Source organism: Lepisma saccharinum, chromosome 3, assembly GCF_977018435.1.
Source record: "Lepisma saccharinum chromosome 3, izLepSacc3.1, whole genome shotgun sequence".
Taxonomy (NCBI): domain Eukaryota; kingdom Metazoa; phylum Arthropoda; class Insecta; order Zygentoma; family Lepismatidae; genus Lepisma; species Lepisma saccharinum.
In genome coordinates this window covers 100,446,000-100,470,748 of record NC_139231.1, presented here as the reverse complement: position 1 = coordinate 100,470,748, position 24,749 = coordinate 100,446,000, and the positions used below count along the sequence as shown (strand labels likewise).

Below are 24,749 nucleotides of genomic sequence, written 5' to 3'. Positions count from 1 at the left end.
TGCCATAATTTATTTATTAATATTAAATTTCAAGTATAACGTATAAAGTTAAAAATTAGAAAGCTATTTACGAGTAAAATTGTTGGAATCAGGGCATTAACTTTTAAAAAAAAATGAATTTACCGGGCAGCAGGCTCAGGAGAGCTGAGATCAGAAACCCTGATTTAGACAACGTATAGCATGCGACTCTGACGCACGCTTGAAACTTTTCAACTAGTGATACAACATAACGATATGAGACATGCGAGCGTGCGTCAGATGTGGTACAGGTTGATTCTGTTTGTTTTGCCTCGCGACAGAAGGAAGAGTGATGCCGCATGCGGCAGTAGCAGATAAAATGCGACAGTCGAATGTTGCACGACTCCAGTTAAAGACTCCGATCGCAAATGGCGAATGGCTGTGTCAGCAGAATCGCACTTTTGTACAGTCACGGACATATCTGGGCAGTAACGAACCTTTTAAAGAGCAATGAGGTTGTTACGCTCCAGAAATGCCCATGACTGTACTACGCCATGTGGAAGATGAGCATATGTCGCTTTGCATGTCCCAAGTGAGATTCATCGTATTAAAGACTGAACTTGTCGCTTTTGCGAGGAGATTTACATTCCAAATGGATGTCCTTACGACGAATGGCGTTGGACTCACATAGACGAAGGTTGTTTACACGCTTGAAGTGAAACTGTTTGGTTGGGGATGATATTTGTTGGAACCTTTGCAGAAACTGACGTTTATTTTTATTTGAAGTAGGGGGTATATATATATATATATATATATATATAAACGGAAGGAGGGCCACAAGGCCTAAATAAAAAGTGAAAGTAAAAAGTGAAAGAGGAGAGAGGAAACACTCACCAGACGCAGAAAAACTTAAATTTTCGTAACGGTGCGTCACATCTTCAGGATTCACAAGTCTTTCTTTTTCTACTCCTGAAGATGTGACACCGTCACGAAAATTTGAAGTTTTTCTGCGTCTGGTGAGTGTTTCCTCTCTCCTCTTTCACTTATATATATATATATATATTTCTTCTAACAGAGCTTCTTGGGCCAGATAAATTATACAGTTTTACTAACATACTATAAATATAAAAAATATAGGAAACAACTGAATGAAGCAAGTCGTAGACATTTAGAATTTTAAATAGACAATAACATAATGAAAAAGATATAATAGCAAATAGGAATTATAGCTTTCCTGCCGACATAATTCAAACAAGTGTTCTCGGCTTACCAGCCAGGATAAGTAGACGGCTATAAACGCCGACATAATCGGGCTGATTATGAGAACATTTGTTTGAACATATATATATATATAACAATTTCGTATTTCATTCATTTACAAAGCAGAAGGAAATAAAAGAACTGCCATTATCATTCAGGAACTCGACCCTAGAATCTTCAGGTTGGATAAGAGGGGACATTGAGAGTTTCTGTACGGTACTAGAACCTGCTAAACACTATACTTTACACCCGAGAACATAATTAAAAATGACATCCTAACAAATAAAATTCACACCCGTTAATTTTGCAGTACACCTAAAATGCAGGGGAGGTCCTTTTCTAAAGGTTTTAAAATTGCAAAATAAGAAAAAAATCGTCAATATTACTACAGGATGAGCACTTTCATTAATTTTATTGTATCATTATATACAAGTATTTTGAGCTAAACCCATAAGCTTTGAAAGTTTCCTTCCATAGCTTGCCATATGTTAAGTAGAATATGAAATCAACTCAACCTTCGAGTTGAAAAGAAAATGTGCAAAATCCAAGCATGACTTGGATTGTGTGTTCTAATTTACCAAATAATTCTTATATATTGCACAGTTCATGCGACGTTAGTTGTAGATTCAAAATCACGCACTGTAATCAATTTATCCAAGCTATAGTGTGTGAGAGAGCTCCCGCTTAGCCAAATAGCGTTCTTCTCGCCTATTTTGTGCGAGCGCTCCCGTGGGGAGATCCATAATTTCGGTATTGACCCAACACCGTGAGGACAGTTGGAGAGCCAAATGAAAAGAAAAGCTATCGTACTCCGATTTCGAAAGCCAGAAAAACAGAGGCAATGGGATCCGTTGCACTGTCCACGTGTCATCCAAAGAAAAGTCCCTCAAAGGGCTGTGGAGCCTCGGTGAGTTAGTGTGTGTGTGTGTGTGTGTGTGGCATAACTAGTTCTCTTCCTGCCGAAATGTTTCAAGCTGATGTGTTTACCGGTTGAGTGATGAGTTGGCTAAAACAAGGAGTTACATCTCACAGACAATACTTTCTGTTTGTAGAAGAATTAAAAGAAAATCTGGACCGTTAATCTTTGAATTTTGAATTATAATGTTATTACTCTATATAAACCATATACACCAATGGAGGATTCAGTACAGTTCAGACAAAAAATATAATTACAAAATTTCTATAATTTACAATTTAAATATTTACTACGCTATAATATTCCTGATTTAATAATAGGTTTTTTTTTTTCAATTTGCTTTTGAACCTTGTCATAATTCCTGCTTTCATATCATTTGGTAGGTTATTGAATCACTACCCAGCATTTTGAAATTTATTTTTTGCGGCAAGGGGTGTGATAGGTGATCTTAACTAATTTTGGGTAGCTGAGCACGAATCAGTTGCCCGTTTCTACGTATCAATTAACGTTTTCTCGCAATAGGTACACCAAAATTACATATATATTGCATATAATAATAAAATGTACTGACAAAATTGAATATAGATTTGGAAATATTTACAGAGAAACATAATGATATTTTCAAACAGTCCACAACATATGTATTCCACTATTTTTTTTAATACGCGCCAAATTAACATAAGTTTCATCGATAAAGTGCCAGTACCTGAGGTCGAACCAGGGTCTCTTGATTCATGTAGATGCTGATATACATACGTGCCATTCGTGATTTCTGTGCTCTAGCAAGAAAGTGTTAGCAAAGAATTCACAAAGAAGGCAATTTATATGTAAAACAACACCAGAAAATGCTATTGCAGGGGAAAATTGTACTCATGTCAATGTGAACAGTCCTAGATGTCCCCTTGGAATGACCGCTTGGCTGCCCAGCGTCTGACTGCTGCATGTTTGCCATCTCTTTTCAAACACCAACAGTAGTCGGCCATCATTGGTACATCCCACCTCCCCTGGTATCTTCTTTCTGCCTCCTTGATGTCTTGGTGAAACCTCTCTCCCATCTCTTCACTAACAGCCCCAAGATTTTCCGGGAAGTGATCGAGATGAGAATGAAGGCAGTGCAGTTTCAGGCTCATTCTACACCCCAACTGTTTCATGCGATCCAACATCGTTTTGACTATTGTTTCGCACTGTTCATCCTTTACATTTCCTTCGTCATGACGTCCCCCATTGAAATCCATGCAGCAAGTTCAACGGCATTCATCGTCTGTTCAAAGTTTCGGTCTTTCAGAAGCTTTCTAATTTGTGGCCCATCAAAAATGCCTTCCTTGACCTTTGCATCTGATAAATGTGGAAACTTGCTTGCAATGTACTGAAAACAGGGGCTATTTTGTCCAAGGCCTTAACAAACTGCTTCATGATTCCCAGCTTGATGTGTAGCGGTGGCAAAATAACTTTTTGTGGGTCAACTAAGGCAGCATTTGTAACATTTTTTTACACCCGGTGTCAACACTTGTCTCTTGGGCCAGGTAGGTGTAGACCAGTGTGTGTCCCTAGCTCTGCTGTCCCATTCACATAAATGACAAGGGAATTTAGTGTAGCCTGCTTGTTGTCCTAATAGAATACCAAAAACATTCAAGTCACTATACACATCCCACCTGTGCTCATGATATTTGATTTTGTCCAAAACAGTTTGCATTGTGATGTAATTTTCTTTTAGTTAAAAGGAATGTGCCAAAGGTATCGAAGCTATAATGTTGCCGTTATGAAGTAGTACAGCGTTTAAGCTTCTTTTAGAGGAATCCACAAACAGTCTCCAATCTTCCAGCTTGTAATCTTCACTCCCCAGCTGTTCTATCAGTCCTGGAATGCCACAGCAGTAAGTCAGATCATCTTCCTTCTTGAAATATTTCCTGAACTCTTTATCTCTATGTCTATACCAAGAAAAGGTAGTTCCAGGCACAAGAAGATTTTTATTTCAATCGTGACCCTAGCAGTTCACTTTTTTCCTTCGTGAGACCGAGGTCTCGTATCAACAATTCTGGGCTTACTGCTTCTTTGGCTGGTGGGTATCAACTTGCTTGTTTTCGGAATTTGAGGAAGCTTCAGAGTCAGGTAAACTGGTAATAGGTGAAGGTATTGGAATTTCTGGTCCATGAGGAACGGGTCTCATCGCTGACTTTAAATTCAGGTACACAATACTGTCCCTGTATTCCTTATTAAATCCAGCTGTTTTACACAGGCAAAAGTAGCATCCTGGGGATCGCGCCAAACCATCCCTATCCCGAATGGAAGGGCCTTACGTTTCTTTCACCGTTATTGCAAAGCAGCACCGAGCCACAATGACACACTTGCAGACAGTAAATGGCAATTAACACGAAAACTAGACGTGATACAAACAAACAAATGACATTTCTAAAATCAGGAGACCTTATTTCCTTAAAATCACTTATGACATGCTTTGCCGCAAAAATCATGCTGGGTAGTGATATTTTAATTGCCATCTGTTCGGGACTTCTTGAACTGTTAGCCTGGTGAAGCTGTTTATTTCGGGTGTTATATGTAGCTACTGAACTTCGTGGGGTAATATTTTATTCTCGCATGTAATGCCATTTCACCCTTTGCAAGCTTTATATTGGTAAACTGAATGTAAGCATGTACTTACCTTCCAAGTCTCTTCCAATCCTCGGGTCTCTGGTTCTCAAACCGACTGGGCCGCCTCTTGAGAGCAGGAGGGACCCCCGGCAGAGAATGCGAGCGCTGTCCATGGCCCTGGTACAGTACAGGTGGAAGCAACGCCGGCGGCGAGAAGCTGTGGAGAAGGTAAAGAAAAATAATGCTAAAATCTCACCACAAAATGGAACAACTTGAATTAAATTCTATGGTTGTGTTCGTATTTGCGTCTTGTTTATTGGTTCTTTAACTTATGCCTTAAACCTCTTAGTTAAAGTTAATTTCGAAGAAGAAGAACAAAAATGACCACAAGACAAAAAATGAAAGGACCCGTGCCAGGATCTTAGGCCACCGTGGTGTAGTGGTTGTCACAGAGAGTACTCGCTTAGAATGACATTTCTTGATGTTTGAGTTATCATATATTTTGTCCGTTCATCAATCATCATCGTTGCGATTAAGATAGGGAGAGAAGTGACTTGGAGAATATTCTTAGTGCAATATCAATGCAGACTTACAAGCATTCTTTGATATAAGATTCGTAGTACACTTCATTTGCTGTATTTTACAGATAAGGATTATTCTTGGAAAGCGCGCACACATGCACACATACGCACAAATGTGTTTCCGAAGACAAAAAATAAATAGCCTATCTAATTAATGATGAAAAGGAATAAAAAATATAAAATGTATTATCTTATTACATGTATACACACAATTTAAGATATCGTAGGTATAAAGATAACATTCAACATATTATCTGATCAATGATGAATCACATTGAATTAAACAATGAAACACTATTAAGCCTTGTTTCCAAGTTCAATAAAACACTAAAATGCTGACAAAGGCAACATTTATTGTAAAATAAGACATTTATAGACATTTTAAGACGTTTATGGTGTCTTATTTTACAATAAATTTTGCCTTTGTCAGCATTTTAGTGTTTTGTTGAATTAAACCTTTCCAAGTAGTCAACACTTGACATAATAAAACAACAAACCAATATAACTCATATGAAACAAAGATGAACATTTATGAACAAAGATAAATAAACACTATTTCTTCAGAAACAAATAGTAATTTTAAAAATAGAGATACTACTCCGTATCACTGTAAGATAGAGGGCGAATATATCACATAGTAAGCAGAGGCGACTGGGTGCCAAAACTGGGAGGGAGTTTCCATTTCTTGGTAGACGCGGGGGCAAAACGTGGGGTGGCAACTACCTCCACGACTTCTTAATCGCCGCCACTGCACACAGTTGAAATACATCTACATTGAACATGGACTGGTTACGGACAAGTATAAATACTACATAATTCCATTCATAAAAAGCAAATTCGAACAAGAGTTACTCATTACATAAGTTATAATGCTATCCATATATGCTACAAGATACTAAATACAAAGTGAAAGATATCTAAACAAATGTATAATGGCATGAACCAACAATCACATCACGTACTGGTAATAAACATTATCTATCATGGAAATATTTTCCATATACAAAACAAAGGTATTTAAAAATCTAACTACAGCTCATCATGCCTACTAACAAAAGTTCACAACCCAAACAAGTATTCTTTTTTTATATATAAAAATTAAAGCATAAACTATTTCCTTAAATTACATTTATACTTTGTATATCTTATGTGATATGGTTACATGTAGAATGTTTCAGATTTAATGACGTATTATCATTAATTGTATGGGTTCTGGAACCGAAACAGGTCTAACGTGCTTGTATTAGATACATGAAAAAACGAACTTATCAATCAAACTTGTGTATATCATTGCTTAAGGTACGTACAATGGTAATTACATAATAGCATTCAGTGTTAGATATTTTGTAAACTTTGTTTTGGGAACTTTATCACGCTAAACATAAACTGTCCACAGTATCGTCAGTACATCCGAGGTTATACCACCAGCAAGATTCCAAACGGAAAATTCGTGAACAAATTAATTTCACGAAACAGCTAACGTTAATTTCGTGTTAGTGCGTTTATCTGTAGCTAGTGTACACCCTTGGTTTATTTTCTTTTGAGGATTAATATAATGTTCGCCTAGAGCATAATGTTCATCATCGTGCAAATGGGGGTACCTCTCTGGCTGGTTTATCTTATGATTGACCATACCACCTATTACAAGCCAGAAAGTTTATTTTGGTACAGTTCCCGCCAGTAAGTGGTCTGTTGTTGCTCTAAACGTATGTTTCGTGCAAATATTATGGCTGGCCTTGCTGTTCTTCAGGAGTACTTCGAAGGGGCAAGGAAAGATATCACTTAGCTATTCAAGCCCTTACAGGTTCATTTTGTGTCTGAAATACTCGGTCCCTGTGTGTATGTTGCCTTCCCTTCCCCTCCGCTGTGAATGTGGTAGCCAAGTGTTCAAATTCCTCTCTCAAAGTGAACGTCGAGCACTGACTGGCAGAGACCAAAGCACGTGCTGTCCCCAGCGCTCCTGTCGGTGGGTGAAAGCATTCACGTAAGGACTTTCAGCAGACGACGGACCACCGAGTGCCGGGAGAGGTAAAACTTTATGGTCTATACCTATTACAAGGTCAGTAACCTAACGTATTGTAATACCTTTATTACGAGAAATAGGTGCAATATATACTGTTATAGCCAACGCATTGCTATCCGTCTATGTTTTCAGTTTGTATTAATTTAATACTGAAGTCCATTCCAATGCTTACAATGTCTATGGTTAGGTAATCTACAAGTTGTACTCCACAGGTGAAATTATGTACTGTGATCTTAAGAATTCAACACACTTGAATTGCTACAAAGCAAATGAGAGAGTCGTTGTTATACCGTTTTATAAAATTTGAAATCTGTGGACACTGGCGTACGCAGGATGGGCTGGAATTGTGAAGGTGGATAGGACATAGCTGCTTGCCAGAGGGACTATACACAATAAGATATTTCGTATATTTAGAGCTTTCTACTCTCAAAAATGGCAACCAGGGGCCATTTTAAAGGGAAGTTTTCATTTACCAGTCTCATTTTCCCAAGTTCTTCACTGCTTTTATTTGAAAATATTGTTTTTCTCAAAACGCCAGTGTCTGTATTTCCTAATGAAGTACGATGAGTTCCATTATATATGCGGTGGTGTTGGAATACTTATAGCATGATGTAGTTCTTAATATCCTGCCATCAAGGAAGATATTCTAATTAAAGGGATTAATATATTAAAAATCAGTGTGTCTTTAATGAAAAATTACACATGACAAAAATAAATGAAGGAGAAATGTTAACGGAAGAGATTTAAAGAGTTTCTATTTTTTTAAATGAAAGAATATAAATGAATTTGATCCAGCTGGCATACACATGAACAGAAGTGAATAATATATTTGTAATATTGATACAAATTTCAATGAGATAACCGTATTTGGAACCTATTTGTTAAATGATTTATTGCTGCCCACAGGTGTCGTGTTGTAGATCTAGATCTGATTGGCCAATTTGAGTGAAAATAGTGGGATTAAAACAAACTTTCAAAATATAAGTTTCTGGAAATTTATCTGACAACTGAAGTTTCACTGATTGTGGTTGGCAAAATTGTGAATTATGTGATTAGTGTTGCAAAACAATGTAAAAGATTTAGACACTAAAGAACTATATGAAATTATTACAGTAGTGTGTTGACCGTGAGTACAATCATTTTGAATACTTGTATATCATTTGCTTATCAGCAATTCACACAGAATACCGCATTCTTAAGGACGGAGGCGGAGGGTGTAACTACATCTTAGGAGGCGAGGTATGTTTGTCCTAGTAGTGGAGGAAACCTAACCTACTTCGACAAACAAAGGAACACAACTGAAAGCTACTTGTACTAAAGGCAAACTGAAAACAAATGCAATCTACATCCTTGTCGCATGCTGCTCTTACCCCTGAGTTGATCCTCGGCGCGTCGCGGCGCCGTTGGGCACTTGTCTCGCAGGAGAAGACTGCCGGGAAGGTGACAGCGTCTCTGGGCTCACAATGACTGCGCTGGGGCTGGCGGGCGAGGGTAGCAGAAGGGACTCCGCGGGTTGAAGCCCTACCCAGCTGGAACCAGGGACAATCACCAATCAAGACAGGTTACCTTTTTGCTTGTTTAAAAAGTGGTTGATTTCATGCGATAGTCACAATTAAGCTCCTGCTTCAAATTTTGAACTTTTCTCTACAACAAATAGTGTTGGGTGATATATCGTCCAGACGATATATCGCGATATTTAAAAAAATAGTGTCCAGACGATATCAACTAGACGATGTATCGTCACGATATTTTATCGATATATATCGTGTCGGCGATATATCGTCACGATATATATCATGTTGGCGATATACTATATTGTTTTGGCGATATTCTAGCGATATATATATCGTGTCAGCGATATATCGTCACGATATTTGGCAATATATATATCGTGGAGACGATATATCGCAGATACTACGATACGGAAAAGAATATCGTATCGTATCGTCTGTGACGATATATCGCGATATCAATTTTTTTATATCGTCCATCCCTAATCGTGTTTAACACTTTGGTAACCCGAATTCCAAGTAGAATACTTGAGAGACAGGGGCTAGTAGACAGCGCCCTTCCAAGCCACCTGCTATTCTTACTGCTCCAGTTCACAAAAATGGGAATTAAACTAGGTTTCTTCCTTCATGTTATATGCTATTAGTGGTATAATATGAGACTGCCCCTCCCCAAATATTCCTCCAATGTTATCCAATCGAAGTTACTGATATTACCAGAATAAGCCGCCTACTTCAGCAGTTGAGAAATATATGGAGAAACTTTTGTACCAAGAAAACAAAGTTTAGTCATAAAAGGAGGTTTATAGCTTATTTGACTATTTTCTTCATGTACTTGGGTTAATTCATTGTGAACGAGGGGTTATAACGCATCTCCCTTCTTCGCCAACTGATGTATGGAGCTATAGGAACAAAGACAGAGGGATATTGACTTCTTCCCTTTTAACCTCTATTATAGCTACAAGGAATCTAGTTCTACAACCAAAGCTATACCTAAGTGATATCCATCATCACAAGTATATATTTTTGGTTGTACTTGAACAAAATGCACAACTCACTAACCCACTATAATTTTCTTTCTAGCAGTGACATCTGTTGACGAATAGTATTAAAAATGCACTTAAAGTCGTACGTTTGTGAATATCTTATGCACATTTTGGCGACCCCTTGCAGCTGAAGGGCTGCACTGAATATACTCTGGGTATAAAATCTATTTCAAAGAACGAATTTTTACAGGATGGTTAATCACTATCCTTAATACAGATCTAGATTAAATAATACTTGTAGAACGCATATCCACGTCAAATCCGGATATCAGCTATTTATTTATCCGGCTAATCCAAATATCCACATAGCATCCGGACAGGGGTGCCCATCCCCCCCCCCGAAGGCCAATGGCGCATTCCCCCACAAAATCATGAAATACGCCCCCCCAAATCATGTCATAATCCGCATAAAGTATTTAATTACGACAGCGTGTCTACTAAAAGTAACTTTTTTCTTAGCTTGACTGAACACTATACTTGATCTGCCCCTCTTCCCTAAGCAGGAAGACCGTAGATGCAATACCCCCTTCCCCATCAAAATCGTTCATCACAATCCCCCCAAAATAGTTAGGATGAATTCGTAATAATTGATGTTTATTTGAATACAATATCATGTTAAACTGTCCATATTTTCTTAATTGTTCCATTTTCGAAATAACGGTAAGCTAGCACACTGATTGGTTAAATGTAATGAATTATATAAATATGTATTTAAACAGTGTTTGTGAGTGGAGAATAACATTTATAAAACCCACAATTTGAGTATTTAACACAAATTGTTACACAACTTAAGATAGAAAATTCAACCTGGGGAAACCAAAAACATGCTGCAGCCGTGTGACGGAAATTCTTAAGCTCAGGGGGAGAATATAATACGGTTTCTCCTTCAAAGAATTCGCCCCCTCTGTTTGGGAATAGTAGTATATAATTCAAATTATGAATCTGCTTTAAATTAAGCTATACACTACACTAAACATCATATTTCAAGAAGTGATGTTATTAATCAACATCGAGAATATCGTACATGTCTTGTTTTGCAGCTAAAGTAGAAAACGTCACATTCATATCAGCAAAATGCCAAACCAGCATTTGTGAAACACATTATTGCGAGCGAAGCAAGCAAGAAAAGTTTTACATCAATTTCTTTGCAGGCTTTCAAGATTATTATTTTAATGGGGTACCAATACTTTCTTACGTTCCCGCGATATTTACTCTTTTTCAGCTTCTCTTCTCGCAATTTCGGCGTGCCAAAAACGTGTGGATACCATATCACTAAATATAGTCCTGAAAATATAATATTCGAACTCTCCCCCATTGCAGAAATCCCTTGACAATCTAAGATATAATACATTATCTCCTCCCTAAAATTTAATACTCAATCGTCGCACCAAAATTTCCATACCAATCTTAGGCTTATTGGTTATTGAAGAGTGGATATTGCATCCTCCAAAACAAGTAATTATCAGTCCCCACACCAGAATTTCCACAACAGTCTAAGACAATAGTAATACACAAGAATTTAATTAATTAATACCCCCCTCAATTTAATGCTCAATCCCCCCTAACTAAAATATCCGCCATAATCTAAGAGTTGGATATTGTTCCCCTAACGTTTAATTCTCAACCCCCCCCCAAGAATACACGTGTCAATTTAAGTAAGGCCTAATATGTAATAGTTGGATATTGTCTCCCCCCGTCCCGATACATATTATAACCATTACAATTCCCTTGAAAGTCTGCAGATTGCTATTTAAATAGCTCAATGGTTAATTCATAACGTAATGCAATTTGTGTCCAACACTATATTGTTCACGTCAAGTTTCCATCATCAACTTGCGTCCAAAAACCCACTTGTGGACACCCTTGCTCCAAAATACTTTCTTTTCTTCATGTAATGGATTAAATATGGAGCATTTAAGCTATATATTTAGTTTTACATATATATTTTAGAAAATATATAGTATAAATGTTGAATTTTATATTATTTGAAGGGAAAAAAATCCCCCCAAAAATCTCGATGGCGCAGTCTGCGCCATAATCCTCCCCCCCTGTGGGCACCCCTGCATCCGGATAATATGGACAAAATTCGTCTTTAAAACGAATACTGGAAATATGGATATCCGTCACACGGACTCTTCAGTCATCCCTAATCGCTAACACTACGAGCTTTGTCGTTAAATAATCTAATAACGACAATCGGGATAAGAATGCAGATAATGTTTCTCACCATCAAGGCTCTTATTTGCTTGTATGTCAGGTATCATTTTTCGTTTCATTCCTTCTAGCCTTCCCGACTGTATAGTGGATAAATCTTGTTATCAAGAGGCACCGCGTTCGATTCTCAATGCATGACTACTGCCCATTGGTTCAAATTACACTTTCGTCCGTAGATTTAACCACAATAACCTTAGATGAGAAGTGGTGCTAAAGCAAATTGTACCAAGTTTGTACTCCAGTTTTTCTAAATTTTACATTGAGAATAGATGAATAAACAGACCCGTTTAAAATTTCATGGAATTATACCATGACTACAATCTACTGAGTTCACCTTGCTCTGTAGCCGAAATTTTCATAACATTTTAGGAAATTTAATCAGAATTTTGCCCCGAATAGCCATCCCCCTCCCCCCCCCCATGGGCGTAACTTGGGACCTAACTTTGAGGGGACAGAATCAAACTAGACCTAATTTTGAGGGGGCAGAATTAAACTGGGTCTACATTTCGAGTGGGAAGAATTAAAGTGGGTCTAATTTCGAGTGGGAAGAATTAAACTGGGCCTGATTTTGAGGGGGCAGAATTAAAGTGGGTCTAATTTTGAAGGGGCAGAATTAAAGTGGGACTAATTTTGAGGGGGCAGAATTAAACTGGGCGTGACTACAATCTACTGAGTTCACCTTGCTCTGTAGCCGAAATTTTCATAACATTTTAGGAAATTTAATCAGAATTTTGCCCCGAATAGCCATCCCCCTCCCCCCCCCATGGGCGTAACTTGGGACCTAACTTTGAGGGGACAGAATCAAACTAGACCTAATTTTGAGGGGGCAGAATTAAACTGGGTCTACATTTCGAGTGGGAAGAATTAAAGTGGGTCTAATTTCGAGTGGGAAGAATTAAACTGGGCCTGATTTTGAGGGGGCAGAATTAAAGTGGGTCTAATTTTGAAGGGGCAGAATTAAAGTGGGACTAATTTTGAGGGGGCAGAAATAAACTGGGCGTGATTGTGAGGGGACAGAATTAAACTGGGCCTAATTTTAAGGGGGCAGAATTAAACTTGGGGCCTAATTTTGAGGGGGCAGAATTAAACTGGGCCTAATTTTGAGGGAAGAGACTCAAAAAGTTTCCCATCCCATAAAAACAGCGTCCAGGATTATTTGCTAAATAACTGTGACGTTTGCGAAATCACAAATATTAGCTACTCTTTATTATTTTGTTCTTCAGGTCCCCTAACTTGTAAATTTTAATAAACTCGAAAATATGGGGGGGGCAAGTATAACCCCTTGCCCACGCCAAGTTACGCCTATATTCCCCCCCCTTCCAAAAAAAAATCCCTCCGGTAAGAGTTATACACGTATCCTGGAAGCCAGAGGATATCTCGCGTCTGCAGAACCTTCCCCCTGATTAAGAAAGCTCCCCTTTGATCTCCGCCGCCCCCACTCGCTCTCCTTGCTCATTCCGAGCGCGTCGCCCAAGACGACATGGATGGTCGATCGAAGCCTTCTTCCTGCGCTCCTGCACGCGCCGTCCCTTCCCAGGAAGATCAACAATGGGTTCGTCTCAAGCGCCAGATGGCCGAGCTTCCAGGTGCACCGAGAGAACGTGACATCCCCTTCCCCTTCCCCGGCAGCCTTCCGCCTTCGGCACTCGGAAGTCGCGAATATCCACCACCAGTATGGCTTTCTTCATCCTGCATTTGCTGAGCCATTTCCTTTCGAATTCACCTTTTCCGAGTCTTGGCCCAAGTCAATATTTTACTGGCGGGCAAAAAGAGTGGTGGTATGGCGTAGTGACCAACAGGGCAATTGATCCATGTACTCCCTTCAACCCGGCACTATTAAGAAAATAACAACACGCGAACTTATTGAATTGCCGTAGCCGTTCTGAAATTGAGTATAAATTGTAAAATTGGACAGGGAGATGGGAGTAGGAACTGGGGCATAGCTACTCATTGCAATCAGAATGGGGGAGGGGGTTTCCTTCATCCCTAATACACATTAAACCCTGATAGTGCATCACCCCAGCGTGCAGTGCAGTGTGGTGTGGTCTCTTTGATGGCTAAGTGGTAATTTCGTCGCCTCGTAATTAAGGGGTTCCGGGTTCGACACACGGTGAAGGAACATAGTGGTTCAGATCCCACTTTAAACTGTAGGTCCAGCAGTTGCGTGGCGTGACTTTTTTAAAAGTGTTACCGGCCATCAGACGTTATCATCTCCACCCTACCGTCCCCCCCAAAAAACATGCCTTTGATCTGGATTTTTTTTTTCAATCCGCTCAATGATTTATTGAGCCACAATCACTCGTAGAAAGAACTACCACTCATGAGAGAGTTACCGCGAAAATCCAGTGAATAGTAGTCGAGCCTTGTCAACCATCTCTGTTTCTTTGCAAAGAGGTGGAAAGGGGAAGAAGAACCACACATTCGGGTCAGTTTGATGTTTCTGCGGTGAGCAGGCGACAGAATTCCCCTCCTCTATAGTGGAGCCCAAGTTAAGAGTTCAGTATGGGCCTTTATGGGCTTTTACTTTTGAGATCACCACCCCTAAACAAGTGTGTTTCTGTCAGAAACAAAAGTCGTTATCATTCGAAGAGAAAATAATAAATAAGCAAAAACCAGAGGAAATGTAAGGCTTTGATGGTTTACACCTTCTTTTGCAATTCGGACCATCAAAAAAAGACGTTTTCCTTTCTTGTGTTTACCGCCATTTGGGGAGTTAAAACTAACAGCCGTCCGACGGTTGCCACTTGCTGCAAACACGTGTTGGGAGAGGGAAGGGGGCGGGGAATGGCCAGGCAAAAGTTCGGCGGCTCCTGTCGGGGGTCAAGTGGTTTGTTGTTTGCGTACGCGCTTTCTCATTTTGGATATTTCTTGAAGGAATTTATCATTATAATTATTCTACAACAGCAAAATGGCAAGGGGTGGTATTATGAAGCATAAAAGTGTCCAGAGTCTTACAAGTAAAGAGAGACAAATTGTAATAAATATAAATATACTTCAAGCATAAAAATCCCGGTAAAAGTGTTAGTTGGACTGCAAGCGAAAATGCTGAAACGACTGGAATTTCGTTCAAAACTATTTACAAAATTAATAGCGAAGCGATTAAAGGTCCTCTTGCAACACCAAACGAGCAGAAAAAACGTCAAGAGGTACGCAAAATCCAACGACTTCGAATATAACTTTAATACGAGGCGATGTGCGGCGAAACTTCCCAGGCACATTGTATATAATACATTGCCGGATTTTTCGGGAGGAGGTTCACTTGCCCCTCCCAAAATGATGACTAAGTATTATGAAAAGTATTTAGAGCGTTATATTAAAAGATAAAAAAAATGATCGAGCCATTTTTCCTAGATAGTTAAAAGAATGTCAGTCTCCTTTCTGTAATTATCCTTCATATGAGTAAAAATACAATAGAACTCCTTTTATTTCACACCTCTACTAATAATTGATTGATTGAGTTTTAAGTCCAATTTTATGCGCAGATAGGTTAGTTGGGACTGGACCTAGAGTTTTATGTGAGATACGAAGTACTATGTGCCTCCAGCAGGTATCGAACCCTGGATCACTTGATTATAATGCGACGACGGAAATTCTGCTAATGCTATCCCCTTATAATCGAAGGACTCTGGGTTCAGTTTCCTGGTGGAGGTACATTCTAGGATGAATTATACATTGAAGGCTCAGTTCCGATTAGTTCATCTGACCACAAATTACACCTAGAACAAACCCTTGCAATTATATTGATGTGAATGACGTGACGTGTCCAATGGGCGTATATGCTGGTCATAACTCCCCCTTGGATAAGTATTCCTAAAAGAAGAGGGTCAACAGCAGGAGAAGATGGCATATGAGGACCAGCTACTAAAAAGTATACGTACTACCCCCCTCCCCCTTCGAAAACACTGGGCACAACACTGATATAAGGGCACTTTTTGATGTGTCGAATAAGTTGCAAATCTGGACATTATATTTCCAATATTACGTAATGCTTACACCATATTCTGTGCACGTCCCAGAAAAAAATAATCTAGACCCGCCTATGACTGTCGAGCTGCTGCTGTGCAAAACGAATAGAGGGACAAAACAATAAAGACACAACAAGACTTTCTGTGCGGCCTTACGAGTTGTTTGCGAGCACTTACAGGTCGGGGGGGGAGAGATTTGCTTTGGTGCATGCCGGTAATGAACACTGTTTTGTCCCAAACAAGACAGTGTGCCGATAAACGTGAAACAGGCCTCCCCGATGGCACAGTGGTAACGTCCTGATTTGATACCCTTTGGAGGCATATAGTGGTTCGGATCCCAGTTTAAACTGTAGGTCCAGTCCCGATTAGCCTATCTGTGCAAAAAGTGGACTTAAAGGGAAAAAACACGGCCAACGTACACGATGAAATGGACAGCAAGACGTATGACAAGTATATTCGGGAACAGTTATTTGCAAATCTCCCTCCATGGACCGTCATTACTCTGTACCACAGCCGCATGAAAGAACAGCTTCCCATCAAATCATGGCGAAAGGATTTGTATTCTTGTATTGAACAGTACCCGTTCCGTTAATCACTAACTTTTGTTGCGGCGTGTACTACAGCAGAAGTTCGATGCACGCCGGAGCCTTCTTCCACTGCGCACCATGCGGCAACACTGTCCCCATAAGCCCCATACTGAACTCTAAAGTTGGGCTCACCAATAGCGGTGGAAGGGAAGTCCAGATGTACGTTCTACTGTTGCCAACTTAGTTTTTTGGAGCAAGGTTTGTCCAAATCACGAATCGCATCAAGTACTTATCTTTTCGTCTATTACTAAACGGTCTCAGCTGTAGTTAAATCAAGCTTTGGCTTTGCAGTCTACCTCTTGTTGCTTCAGAGAAATAGTATCCCCGTTTTAGGCGGGATTTAGCTCTTTTCTGGAAATCCAATGTGACAACACTTGCTGATCCGGTAGGCCGCAGCGGCAACAGGGACCCTAAACAGGCATATGAATAACCCCCTAGCACACTTGCCTCCAAATGTTTCCCCGCTGTTCCTTTCCTCTATTGCAGAGGCGTGGCGTGCATGTAGCCGGTGTTACCGCAGGTAACAGCAAAATGTAAAGAATTAATAAGTTGTTTCAATAAAATGACAACATTGTTAAATACGTTAATGAACACCGTTGCCGTCGAGTAGATATTGCCTAGGACATTTTTCCTGCAGCCGACAGAAGCGAAGAGGGAGGCCGTTCCGCTACCCTGAAGAGGCAACAAGGGAGAAGAGGGCGCCAATGCAAGGAAAGAGCGGGGAAGGACTTTGGTGTATTATTCATATGCCTGTTAAGGGGCTCTGTTGCCGTTCAGACCCTCCGGAGCAGCCAGTGTTGTCACATCGGATTGACAGAAAAGAGCTAAATCCCGCCTAAAATAGGAATACAATTTCTGTGAAGCAACCAGAGTAGACTGCAAAGCCAAGGCTGGATTAAACTACAACTGAGACCAGTAAGGAAATAGACGAAAATATAGTTCCTTGGTGTGATTCGTGATTTGGACAAACCTTGTTCCAAAATACTAAGTTGGCAACAGTAGTACGTACAGCTGGGGCCGTGTCCGGATTGGCAAGCGCTCCGTCCCGTTCTCTCCCGTTGCTCTCGCGTACCGTCGAAGTCACGTCCAAGTCGTCCGAATCTGCATGTTCCCTTGTAGTACGGTTGTCACTTTTCCCGCCAGGTGTCAGCTCGAACTTCACCCACCGCGCTCTGGGGCGCAGGCGCATCGCACGGAAGCAGAAGGCAGACGCCAAACAAACGTGACAATGATTTCCACCTATTTACTACTCATATTAAAAATGTAACACGCTATTTCATCATTTACATTTTTTCTGCATTCAGTATTATCGAAAAAATGTTAAAGTATAACTGAGTTTTACATCCTCTAATCAGTAAATGTTGTCTTTACAAAGTGAAAGTTAGAATATGGCTGCCAAGCGCAGCGTCACAGCGAGTTCAAGCGTGCATCTGTCGCTCCTCTCTGCTCTCCCCTCCGACTCCACGTCTGCCGCGAATTCGGACAACGGAGGTTGGCTGAGTCCCCGGATGGAACGGTGCTCTAGGTGACATCTGCAGCCGATTCGGACGCGGCCTGGGTTGCCCTTCCACGAAGGGGCGGAGTTCTGTCGTATGCTCAGTGCTCACCACACAAACGTCAAACTGGCCCGGTTAAAGTGTGGTTCTTCCCCTTCGCAGCTCGTTGCAAAGAAACGGAGACAGATGAAGAATTGACAAGGGTCTATCACCATTCATTGGATTTTCGTGGTAACTGTCTCATGAGTGGTAGTTCTTTCTAGGAGTGTTTGTGGCTAAATCACTGTGCTCATTGCAAAACAAGAACGAAATGAACAAATATCCGAAGACATGTTTTCTTTACCGAAAGGGGGGGGGGGTGTAATAACGTCTAGCAGGCAGAATTGTCGTATTGATAGCCGGTAACACTTTTTAAAAAGTCACGCCACGCCACTGCTATTGCCTCTTGAGGGTAGCGGAACAGCCTGTCTCTTCGCTTTTGTCGGCTGCAGAAAAAATGTCCTCTGCAATATACATTCAACTGCAACGCTGTCGGTTAACTTATTTAACAATGTTGTTATTTTATATAAAAAAAAAACGTTTTAATTTCTTTACATTTTGCTGTTACCTGCGGTAACACCGGTTACATGCACGCCTCTGAGGTCCAGTCTCGATTAGCCTTTCTGTGCACAAAGCAGACTTAACCATCGTACAGTTTGCGTACAGAATTGAAATCAGCGGAAGGAGACACATTTTACGTGATTCTTTGCATAAATCACTTCTCCTAATTGCTGTGACGTAAACAAGATGTTTTGGAACGCACAACTCCAATTACAAGACTATCAATCGAAACGACGAGGAAGTCACGTAAGAGGAACACCGGAAGTCAATCATCCTATTCCCCTTACCATTGGCAACCCAAGGTCATATAGCATTGATGATTTTGCAAGTAACGAGCATTTTGCGAACCAATCATCATTAATTTTGCTTCCGATTATTGAGTGGTCTTTATATTGAACTTGAAGGAGATTTCGTAACAACACACAAAATTGCAGGATGCAAATATGCAACGTTGCAATTGATGCAACTGTAAGTGGTAGAATTAAGACAACGGAAATATGTAACAGTCAAATCCACGCCACACCTAAACTCGAAGGGTTATTTGGGTGTAATCCCCCCCACCCCCCAATGGCTTTTCTTACATTTCGAAATTAATTCATGATCAGTATTACAACCTAATTTCCGAGGACACCCAAATGTCCACTTCTCTTCCACGCAGTGCAACCTAGACGTCAGAGCCTCTTTAGTCTGCAAAATGCTGTCCAGGGTGTACTAAAATAAAGAAGGGTTGAAATATGCTTGTCTTCAGAAAGGGTCACCCTCTTACATCCCAAGTAATTCATGTAAAACACAAATATCTATTCATATATTCCGTGTTTGAATCAATTCGGAGTATTTTGCAACTGTCCCATCATTAAATTTCATCTAATCATCATTCATTCTCAGCGTTGCGCTCACCGAAAAAGGCAGAAAAGAGACAAAACTGCTACAAAATAGGTGAAACTACAATCCCAAACTACCTTGAGGTCTCTCCCATAGCGTGATGGTAACCTCGTCGCCTTGTAATCAAGGGTGTTCCGGTGGTGGCACATAGTGGTTCGGAGCCCACTTTAGTCCAGTCCCGATTAGCCTATCTGTGCATAAAGTGGACTTAAAAAATCAAACAAACAACCTTCGTTTCCTTTCGAAGATGTTTGTTTACCGACTCGATTTCAAAGTTCCGTCCCAGAGACAACCTACGAAACGCCAACAGAGGGACAAGAGCGTTGTCAATGGCGATACACGCACTTCCTGTATTTCCCTTACGCAAGTGCGTGCCGCAGGATTCATTCTGTTACTGTGTACTCTCGGCGCTTTCTGGCCTCCCGGGATAGAAAGGTGTGTACCGACGGCTTCTCCACCAGCGATAAGCAAGCGACCGTAAACAACACAAAGTCGAGCTCAGATGGCAAAGCGGCCGATAACATGTTTACGCAATCACCGAGTCTTTCAAAGAAGATGCGATGTTTCTCAGAAAACTACCGATTACTGTGGATCTTGGCAGACAGTGTTTTGAAGTTTCTAACTTGGGAAGTAATCTCTCTCTCTCTCTCTCTTTCTTTTATTTTTTTTTTTTTAATTTCTTTGAATTTCCACAAAAATCTTCTAAATATAAGTCATTTTAGATGTTACAAACTTCCTGTAATTGCATTTTAGTACCTACATAGCAAGGACGTATTTGGGGGGGGGGGGGGTCCGGACCCTCCCCGAAAGATTTATCAAGTATTAAAATTAAATAATGAAAAATTTATTCCTTTAGCCGTTGTTATATAATTTCCTCTGAACTTACTGTAAGACAAGGATTATATTGGGATCATACGGCTTTGAATGACATTACGAGGAAGATTTATGTACACTATTACTCAAAATAATATGCATAAAATATTAATCAGAAACTTACTTTTCTCCAACTACATGTAACATCATTTTTGTTATTCGATAAATATTCAATTATTCATCTATTTGACATTAATTCATTGCCAGGGCACTTGTTTTTATGTAAATAATTCCGATCTTAACTACAGGTAAGCTACGTAATGAACTTGCGCTGTTATATCTATATTCTTATACAGTCCTTTACCAATTCGTGTAATAATAATATAATATTAATTTATGTATTGTAATTAGTATTAATTTGATTTAATATAATTATTTTATTGTTATTCCTGTGACACTTGGTTCAGACCCCCCCCCCCCCCGAAACATATTTTTAGATACGTTTCTGCTAGATAGCTGTACTTTTCTACGTGTCTTTGCTATTGTTCTGAAGGCTGTTTTCACAAGCTTTTATCGTAGTTGGTCTCCTGGATGGCGTTGTGGTAACGGTGTTGCCTTGTAATCAAAGGGTCACGGGTTATATACACGGTGAAGGGACATTTAAACTGCAGGTCCAGTCCCGATTAGCCTTTGTGTGAATAAAGTGGACTTCAATACAAACTCAAACAATTAACGAAATTGAAGTTGTAACTCAAGATCTGACCATAATCACACCCTGATCGACTGGCGAATCGCGATCAACTTCTTAACCAGCTTTGTCACAGAATGATGGTTAACACTTGAAGAAACTACAACAGACGGTGCCACAGAGTGGCACCTCCTCCTCCCACTCCACGACCCCTTGTATTTCCATTTCGCTTAATGGTTTATCAGTACAAAACGGGAGTTACTGTTTCTATTTCCCATTTCATCTAATTTGAGCTGAAGGGGAAATATTTCAAACGAGGGAAATTTGGGGAAGCTTGTATTTGACGGTCTCTATTATGCATGATGATACATAATAGTAATAACAATGCATAATAGTAATAGTACACGGGAGTTACATCGAGAATTTTAAATGCGAAAGAAAGTCTAGTAATCGTTTTTTGGATAGGTCTCTTAATTTCAAGAAAAGATTTTGTAGAATATTTTAGAATATGAGCTAAACGATTCGAATAGACGACAGAAAATGATTTATTTCAGTGTTTAAAAACAAAATAATCCACCATCTACTAATCAATATGTATTCTATACTACCTCTTCCTTTTTCCTCTCCAAGGCCAAACATGCAGGTAGTGAACCCTTATTTCAAAATTATAATAACTTTTCTTTTGAATTTCTTGATTGTAACTCTTAACAGTGGCAGCAATTAGGAGGGGCAGTTGCCCCTCACTTTGTGCCACTTTTGTCCCCGCACTATCCTAAAACCTTCGTATCAAGGGAAAGTAAACTGTCTTTGCCAGGTGTCCACGGGGGGAGGAGAAGGGGGGGGTATTATGGCGCAGGTTGCGCCATCGAGATTTTTTGGGGGCATTTTTTCCCTTCAAATAACATAAAATTCAACATTTAGGGCCTATATAATTTTCCAAAATATATGTAAAAATTTTACACCCTAAGTGCACCATATTTAATCCATTATATGAAGAAAAGAAAGTTTAAGGGTATTATCGAAGGGGGAGATATGCAACACTTACATAAGTGCTGTGCAAATTAATTGGGACAAGCTGCATTTTTTATGAAACGTGTACTTGCTCTGAGAGAGCAAAGCTAAGAAAACTTTCCCGTCAGTTGGCATGAATGGTGGTTGATCTTCGACATGTTCACTTGCTGTAACAAGTGAGAGACCAATGATAGCCTGGTGGTGATAGATATCAGTCTCGCTTGTGAACAAGACAATGCAGCCATAGGACGTGTTGTGACATTAGACATTACGTCTAATGGACCGTATTTTTGTCTCCAGAACCGTACGATTGGTTTAAGAATTTCTTAGGGAAATATTAGGGATAAAACTGCAAGAGCAAATTTTGATAAGCCGTGCATTTAGCGTACGGACTAAGGTCTGGACCGTACGTTCGGACATGTACGGTCAGGTGACCGTTCGGTTGGCAACGCTGCGCTTTCACCACTCGATTTTCCTCATCCTCCTCTGCCGATATGCGCGGCCCTGCTCTACAGATAGCTGGGACAGGATATAGGTAGCTGGTGTCCAGTTTGCCCGTGTCTGTGAAGTGTTAAAGTGTTAACAAGTGTTTTAGATTGTTTCGTTTTAGTTTACGTATTACTGGTGCTTTTATGGTGTCTAATAATGCCACGCTATCCGCACAATTTGAAACAAAGCATTTTTATGTACGACTCTTACGTCATTACGAATTGTTGTAGGGAAGTTAAAATACGTTTTGCAGCAGAATTCCCAGATGTTCCTGTTTCACACAGAGACAGTTTCGGATTCTTGTGAACAAATTAAGATAATCAGAGTCTGTTCTTGATAAGAAGCACAAGAAACAGACATTTTCATGACGTCTGCGTGGCGAGCTACCAAGCTTTCAAACCTGAAACCATACATTAGAAGAATTGAAAGAAAATATCAGAAGGGGAAAATGAAGCAATTTTGGAAGAGGAACTGACACGTGTTAGTGAGTTTCCTTTAAAAATGCCGTAAATGTGTGGATGCAGGGGGACATCATTTCCAGCACCTCGTGTAACAAGGTACGTACTCATTTTAGTTGTAACTGTCAATGTAATTGTACGAACTTCTTTCATTACATAGCTAGCGGCCCCAGTTACGCGGATATTGCATCCTCTTTGCCGGCAGACGCGATCTTGCTTTCCGCCGCGCTAACCGCCGTTCCGCGGGCGACTCGTATTATACCGCGTTTGTTACAACCTGTCCCGGTTCCCGCCCTAGTTGCTCCCTGGCTTTTCTCGGTGCTGTGGAAAGTCAAAGCCAGGCAGCCAATTAAAATACGCAACGTCGCAACAGCGTCTACGTAAGCGCCTCTCTTCTGGCTTCCATTCGCTCCTCGCTGCCCAGCAGACGATTTTTTCCTCGTTTCTGATTGGCACCGAAACTGTCGAGCGCTCCCTAGCGCGGGAAAGGGGACAGGTTGTAACAAACGCGGTTATAGGCTACTACGTAGAATCCATGCAGAGCCGGACTGGTGCACTGGGACACGGGCAATTTCCCAGTTGCCCTTTGACTATAGCGCACACAGAATCGAAAATGCGGCAATTGAAACATATATATTAACTCCAGCAACACATTATAGTACATAAACTGCTAACGATGCACTTTTGAAGCATTAAAGGGTATTTTAATCTGCCACTGATGCATTAAAATGCATAACTTTACGAGAAGATCACAGATCATTTCAATGAAACCAAAATTACATGTTAAAGTGTGTCAATGCATCAGAAGTGCATTTACCCTCAATTTGATACTTTTCGAGTTCCTTAGGGAACCAATAAAGTACCTATACTGTAAAAAAAATACACCCTTACAGTAATAGCAACAATCTACTTCACACTAATATTGTCTCGAACACAATTTGGCACCCTCGCTTTACAAAAATTAAGCGTGTACTTTTTGTTTATAGATGGCAGAACGAGTTTTCTATTTTCTTGACAACTAAAATCATGTAAAACTATTAACTTGATCATTATTTTACATATTACCGAAATACTGTATCTTTCCCCTAAAATACCTTAAGAGAATTAAGTGTGTTTTCAATAATAATTGGCATTTAAATACAACTCCTCTAAATGAACACCATGGACACAAGTTCATAATAATAGTTCTAAGCCGATTGATCCATGGGGAATTGAAAATACGAAAGTTTAAACTAACGGAGTTGCGATGCCTAGACACGTGGGCTAGCCCAGAATAAAATGAACATAGGATATTTTAGTCAAGACGTCCTGCTAATGAAATCCCACCGGCGTTCAGTTGTTCACAGCTCGGAACTATCGAGCGGGAAGAACAAAGGCGAATAAACACATGTTATCTCTTCAAGAGCCATCATGGGTTCATATTTGTCGTTGCTTTCAATCCAGCCACTTCATTAACACAATGCAAACCAAACACTCCTCTAAGAAACGAAGAAAACGACAGCAAAAGGAGAAAGTAAATATGATCGAAAGGGAAAACTAGTACTGTGACAACAACAACTGTTGAACATAGCAAATCCCGCTTATCTTGTTCAAAGGACAGAGTGCTACAACATTATCTGCGACACCATATGGCGTGTCCAGGACCCACGGTTGATGCGGCATCAC

The 24,749-nt window shown here is 40.1% G+C and overlaps 1 protein-coding gene across 6 annotated transcripts in view; it reads right to left on the bottom strand.

The window, feature by feature from the left end:
• The window catches only part of LOC145985250 (proton channel OtopLc-like), a 185,430-nt gene that overhangs the window by 23,060 nt on the left and 137,621 nt on the right, over positions 1-24,749 (bottom strand). For 3 of the 6 annotated variants that reach the window (XM_083119026.1, XM_083119027.1, XM_083119029.1), the window contains exons 2-3: positions 8,698-8,856; positions 4,794-4,940 (exon numbers count right to left, since the gene is read on the bottom strand). In XM_083119026.1, the coding sequence (XP_082975152.1) occupies positions 4,794-4,940; positions 8,698-8,856 (306 nt within the window). The remainder of the gene's footprint in view (positions 1-4,793; positions 4,941-8,697; positions 8,857-24,749) is intronic. The other 3 variants (XM_083119028.1, XM_083119030.1, XM_083119031.1) reach the window with 1 other exon arrangement.